The sequence below is a fragment of the Microtus ochrogaster genome, chromosome 15, assembly GCF_000317375.1.
Source record: "Microtus ochrogaster isolate Prairie Vole_2 chromosome 15, MicOch1.0, whole genome shotgun sequence".
Classification (NCBI taxonomy): Eukaryota; Metazoa; Chordata; class Mammalia; order Rodentia; family Cricetidae; genus Microtus; species Microtus ochrogaster.
Genome location: NC_022017.1, coordinates 28,637,112 through 28,643,166, shown reverse-complemented (window position 1 = coordinate 28,643,166; position 6,055 = coordinate 28,637,112). Strand labels below are relative to the sequence as shown.

Here is a 6,055-nt window from a genome sequence, read left to right as displayed (position 1 = left end):
TCCCTGGGCCTGGAGTCCCAGGTGGTTGTGAGCTGCAGACATGGACACGGGGAAACTGGGCAACCGCAGTCCTTTGCAGGAACAGAACATGGACTCCTCTGCTGAGCCATTTCTTCAGTCCACCACCCAAATTTTGTAGAAAGAGATTGAGTGTCCAGTCTCTACCTCTTCAAAGAGATTATTATCCAACACTCGAGCCTGCCCAACCGTTTAAGGCATAAGAGTTCAAAAACAGTCTCAAAAATGGAATGTTCTTGAGCCAAAGACTAACACAAAATCAGTCTCATGCTGGTGGGAGCCTGTGGCCTGTAGTGTCTGTGGTTCTGCCGGGTACCCTCCGGGCAATGGGCTCCGTCCCTGAAGGGCTGAACTTCTTTTCCAAGGCCTGGGGGGAGGGGGAGAGTCCACAAAGCCGGTAGGGCTCCCTCGGTTCCCTCCACAGCTGCTATTCCTCAGGGCCGGCTGTCTTGGTGGTCACCAGCTCAGTGGAGCCCAGTTCTGTGGCGGGCACTGGGATGCTGTGGCTTGGCAGGGTGGCGTCGGCGTCTTCTTTGGGGGTAGGCCAGATGGGAGCGGAGGCAGGGGGGGTTTCTGAGGAGGACACGAAGACATTGTCCAGGGACTCTGGGGTAGGTGAGGGACCGGGTAAGGCAGGTCAGGATTGAATCACAGCCTTCCTGTGACGCCTGTTCTAGAAGCCTCCTGGGGAACAGCCCTCAGTGGAGGAAGTGGGGCAGCACATGACAAGTCTTCAGGACAGGAAGTGCTGAGTCCAGAGACATGTAAGCTGAGGTGGGGGACACTGACATGGGGGAGACGGGTGTCTGGGCACTCTACTGGGCATAACCTAGGACCAGGCCACTCGGGCTCCCAAAGGGAAGGGCAGACACTTTCACCCAAGATATCTCTTCCTAGGCACTGAGTCTCCTTGCTTGGATTAAGGCTTGGCCTGTGCTGTCCTCCCTGCATACCTAACAGCCTCAGCGCTCACTCCTCAGGACCCACCCCACCCCCGCAATCCTGGGTTTGGTTCCGGACATCCCCTATAATAGGAGTTGTATCCCCCACCCCCAGCCACCATTGCGCTTCCCCAGACATGGTTCTCACCTTCTTGGACTCCGTCTGGGGTGTCAGGGGAGGCCATCCTGCGCTGCCGCCACCACCTCCAGATCACCAGGGCCACCAGGACCAGCACCAGCACCAGTCCCAGGAGCGCGGGGGCTCCGAAGAGCAGCCCGGGCAGCGGCAGCGTCGCGTCCGGCCCTGGTCCCGTGCCCACCGACTCCTGTGGCTGCAGCGCTGTCCCGGGCGCTGAAGGTGAAGGGGATGCGGACGGAGGGCGGAGGACTGAGGGGCCGAAGGCTGGGCGGAGGAGGGACAGAGAGGGAGACGGGCGGTGAGGGCCATGAGGGACCACTGGCCCCAGGATCAGCTGAGGGGCACGTGGCGCTGCCGGGCTGGGGACCTTAGGGCAGATCCCGCCTGTCCCCCTGGGCTGTCTTACCGTGCCGAGGAGGGTCCGGTGTGCGGAGGAGGTTACATTCCAAGCAGCGTCGCACCAGAGGGTCGAAGCACAGTGCCTGAATACATGGCGTGGGCATGGGGCTGTCCCGGCTTCTCCGGCTTCTGGTCCCGCGCTTCCGGGCGCCCATATCGCCACCGCATGCAGGTGGGACAGAGGTCTGAGTCTGGACTCTGTGCCCCTCTAGTCTAGAATGAAACCCAGACGGAGCAGCAGCATCCTCCGCCCCGCCCTTGCCTGCTGGGGTGGGACCACTGGGGTGGAGCTGCAACCTCGCCTGAACCCGAGACCTCTTTCACCTGTGGTTCCTGTATTAAACCACTCAACTGTCACCGCAGACGACAGCTGAGCATTGCTAGCGCTGGGGGGGTCAAACTAGAGGCTGCTCTTGGACCGCAGAGGGGATGGGACCCAACAGTCACCTACCTTCCTCAGTCTCCTGCCGCCTCTGCTGTGGCTCACCGAGGCCATCTGCCCCTAGTCCCTCCTGCTTCCTGCTCTGCCCTTCCCAGGGTCAAGACATCAAATGCCCACAGTGGTGACTGAGGGACACAGATACCCTAGAAGACTTCCCGGTCTCACCATCCACTAGTCCTCCATATCCTTGTCCTTTGCCCAGCCCTGCCTCCCTGATCCCTTTGTCCCCTTTGAGAGTAGTGGGGACAGGCAGCTAGTTATCCTGAATTCCATGGGAATGGGTAGGTATGGGGCCTGCCTGAGGGCCACCAGCACAGCTCACCACCAAAAAATGACAAGAAAACTTGAGAAAAGGACACGGTGTTGGTAGAGAGGAGACGTCTAGGGGCCAGTGGTGGGGTGGAGTATGAGCAAAACCCTGGTGGCACAAATGGGAAGGCCAAGGAGTACTGGGACTTGGGGAGTGGGGGGGGGGGAAGCTAGAACAACAGGAATCTCGGATTCTGGCAGCAGGGTGCTGGGGAGCTTCGCAGGTTTGAAGGCAGAGCCTGGGTAGGATCTGCAGATTAGTAAGGGAACTGACTCCCTACAGTTCCTTTTCCAGAGCTGCGACCCTGCTTGGTTGTGTCTTTGCCTTGTCCATGCCGCCACTGTATCAGGCCCTGGTTTTGGTCTCTTGCTTGTACCTCATCAGCATCGCTCAAACCCTGTCAGTCACACAAACAAGCTCTCTGGGTCTTGGGACACACGCAGTCCCCTCCTCAGAGGTCACGGGCTGAGCAGTGCCTGAGGGGGCTCCCAGCTAGAAGCTCGGGCCTGTAGTCCCTTGGTGTGCCTCATGGTGGGTCGTACAGAAGACCTCTTAGGCTAGGGGCCGAGGGATATCTCCGGCAGCTTCAAGGGGCAAGGAAACGTGCCCTCCAGGAAATGGCATGGGGGAAGGCCTGCGAAGGCGAAGGGCTGCACAAACTGGGGGACGGACATGGCTGCTGTGGGGTGCTGGGAGAAAGGAAAGCACCATTGTGACAGCTGGACGGGGGCCCAGCTGGAGAACGAGGCCTGGCAATCGGGGCCTGGATTCAGAAGGGCCCTTTGGCTGCATCCAGAGACTGGATGGGGAGGCAAGGAGGCTGGATGGAGGGCAAGGGATGGTGCAGAGCTGGTCATGGAGTAAGGGAATCAAAGCTGATAACAGGCGATTCTGAGGATCCACATAGAACCCTCATCAGTTAGCCTGGGGGGGGGGGTTCTGGCCCATTGCCTCTCCATACCCTTGCCTATGGGCCAGCAACTCCACCGCAGGAAGGTGTAGGCGGTGGGGTGGCTGCAAAGGAGAAGTGGGTCTGGGGAGGTGGGTGTGGGTGTGAGTGTGGGTGTATAGGGAGGTGGGGGCAGGGAAGGAGCATGGAGCCCGGGCAAGGACAGTCCGTCTTACTGGAGAGAGGCAGGAAGGTTAAGACCAGAAGACTTGACTGCAACCCTCTGCCCACACCCCTCTACAGGACTCATGATTGTCAGGGCCATGGAGCCCTGCCTATGCACCAGGCATCTTAGCTACTGGGTCAAACACTGGAGCTGAAGAGCTGGGGCTCATGGGAACCCATGGCTAGGAATCCAGTCCTGGGAGAGAGGGTAGCCAGTAGGGCCTGGGTTGGGAAATGTCCCATGGGCTACACCAAGGAAGCCAGCCTGCAAGGAGATGCTACTTCAAGACAGGAAGAGGATCGATGGCCAGCTGCTCTGCTCCTGCAGGAGACCGAGGTCACCTCAGGGCATGAAGCAAGAGGCCTGTAACTCCCGGTCACAATGACAAAGCCCTTCACTTCAGAGAGGGACGCTCGAAGTCTGGAAGACAGAAGCAAAATTACTCATTTGACACAAATGTTTATTGGACACTTCCTACGGGCTCCACTGGGACAGGAGCGAGACTAAGCCAGCGACAGCAAAAGGCCTGTGGGATTCACGTCTGTGGCATGTACAGGTGTCTGACCTCAGCCAGATATTTTCACTTGTGCCTCTGTGGGGGCGGGGGTGGAGGCTGTGGTAGTCCTTGAATCTCCGCTTGAACAATTTCATGGTTAAGAGGAGAGATTTGGGGACTAATGACGTAACTGAGCTGTAGAATGGTCTCCTGGCATGCACAAAGCAGCTCTGGGTTCCACCCCGAACGGCAGATATTGGGCATAATGGAATACCCTTGTAATCTCAGCGTAGTACTAGGGAGTCGGAGGCAAAAGAGGCTCAGTTCAGGGCTATGCTTGAGCTTCATAGTAGATCTAAAGAGTCCATTCTAGGCTACACGAGGCCCAGCAAATGGAGAGCTAGACCAAGAGGGGGAGAGCAAGCTCAGTGACACAGGGAATGTTAGGCTACACAAGGCCCAGCAAATGGAGAGCTAGACCAAGGGGGGGAGAGCAAGCTCAGTGACACAGGGAAAGTTGGGCTACACTTTAACATTGTTTTTTCATAGCTACTAACTCATTTATTTATTTTTATTTGTGATACAGGTTTCTCCTTGCAGCCCTGGCTGACCTGAAACTAACTCTGTAGACCAGGCTGACCTCGAACTCAAGAAATTCACGTGCTTCTGCCTCCCAGGTGCTGGGATGGGATTAAAGGTGTGCATCACCACTGCCTGGTGTTTACTACTTAATACTTATTTTAGGTGTGTGTATCTAAGTGTATGTCTGTGCACTATATGTGTGCAAGAACCCTCAAGAGGCCAGCAAAGGGCTTAAGAGTTACAGGCAGATATGAGCCATCACGTGGGTGCTGGGAACTGAACCCAGGTCTTCTCCCTCAAGAACAAGTGCTCTTAACCCCTGAGCTACCTCTCCAGCCCCGAGATCACTAACTTCTCAATTCCTTCTGTGTAACATCTCTAGCTACTGTAAAGGAGCTAACCTGGGAAGCAGCAGAGGACAGCTGCAGAGGTGGTGGTGGGCTTCTGGGACTTCTCTGGGCTAGCACACCCCCAGTGCCACCTTCTCAAGCAAGAAGCTCTTCTGTGTCGTTCTTGGCTATGAGATGATCAAGAAGTTAGTTTCTAAATTCACTGTGGTGTTTACACATTTTCCTTTTAACAGATTTTTGCTTTTCAGTTTTTTTTTTCAATTTTGTTATTTATAAATCTGTTTATGACAAACAGGATCTTGCCATGTTGTCCAGGCTGACCTCAAACTTCAGGGCTCAAGGAGGTTTCCTGCTTCTGCCTCCTGAGTAGCTGGGCCTAAAGACACATCTCATCAGCCCAACCTCCTAACCCTTAAACAACAAAAAACAATTTTTACTTTAAGCAATCTGTTATGACTTCAATGCATTTTTATTTTCCCCTAGGGCTGAGTGAGGCAGGAGGTAGGGTGGGGCAGGAGGATCAGGAGTTCAAGGCAAGACTGGTTTACACAAGACTAAAAAAAAAAAATCCCCAATTTTTTTGATTTTATTAGTTGTGTGTATGATGTCTTAAGTCAGGGTTTCTATCACTATGAAGAGACACCATAACCACAGCAGCTCTTATAAAGGTAAACATTTCATGGGGTGGCTCACACTTTCAGGGGTTCAGTCTATCATCAGGGCAGGGCATGGCAGCATACATGCAGACACAGTGCTGGAGGAGGAGCTGAGAGTGGACAAGGAGCTACATTTTGTTCCACAGGCAACAGGAAGTAGTCTGAGACACTGGGAGTGGCTTGAGCATATGAGGCCTCCAAAAAGGCCACACCTCCTAATGGTGTCACTCCTTCTGGGAGTCATTTTCTTTCAAACCACCACAATGCATGAGTGGAGGCACACACATGCCACAGTGATGTCAGAGGCTATCTCAGGAGTCAGGTTCACGAAGCAAGCACCCCGTGCCAGCCTTTGTGTGTGTGTGTGTATGGATATATTCTTATATCTTGACTATAAAATGAGGGATTTTGTGGCTGAAACTCCAAGTTTTTGTCTTACTGATCCCAACCTTTTCATTTGCTAAATGCTGGCTTCAAACTCACAGCGTAGCTAAGGATGACCTTGAACTCCTAGGGTTGAGTAGACCACCAGGCCCACAGCAGACGCCTCTGAGAGTTCTGCCTGCTTCTCTGCTCCTCCTGAGGGCAGGATTAAAGTTCCTGACAC

At 54.7% G+C, this 6,055-nt stretch overlaps 1 protein-coding gene across 1 annotated transcript; it reads right to left on the bottom strand.

The window, feature by feature from the left end:
- Positions 1-300: 300 nt before the first annotated feature.
- On the bottom strand, positions 301-1,652 carry Tnfrsf13c (TNF receptor superfamily member 13C). Its single transcript, XM_026782415.1, has 3 exons — positions 1,505-1,652; positions 1,108-1,362; positions 301-624 (listed from the first exon to the last, which is right to left on the bottom strand). Exons 1-3 carry the CDS (start codon positions 1,650-1,652, stop codon positions 446-448), a joined length of 582 nt encoding a protein of 193 aa, XP_026638216.1. The 3' UTR covers positions 301-445.
- Positions 1,653-6,055: the final 4,403 nt, after the last annotated feature.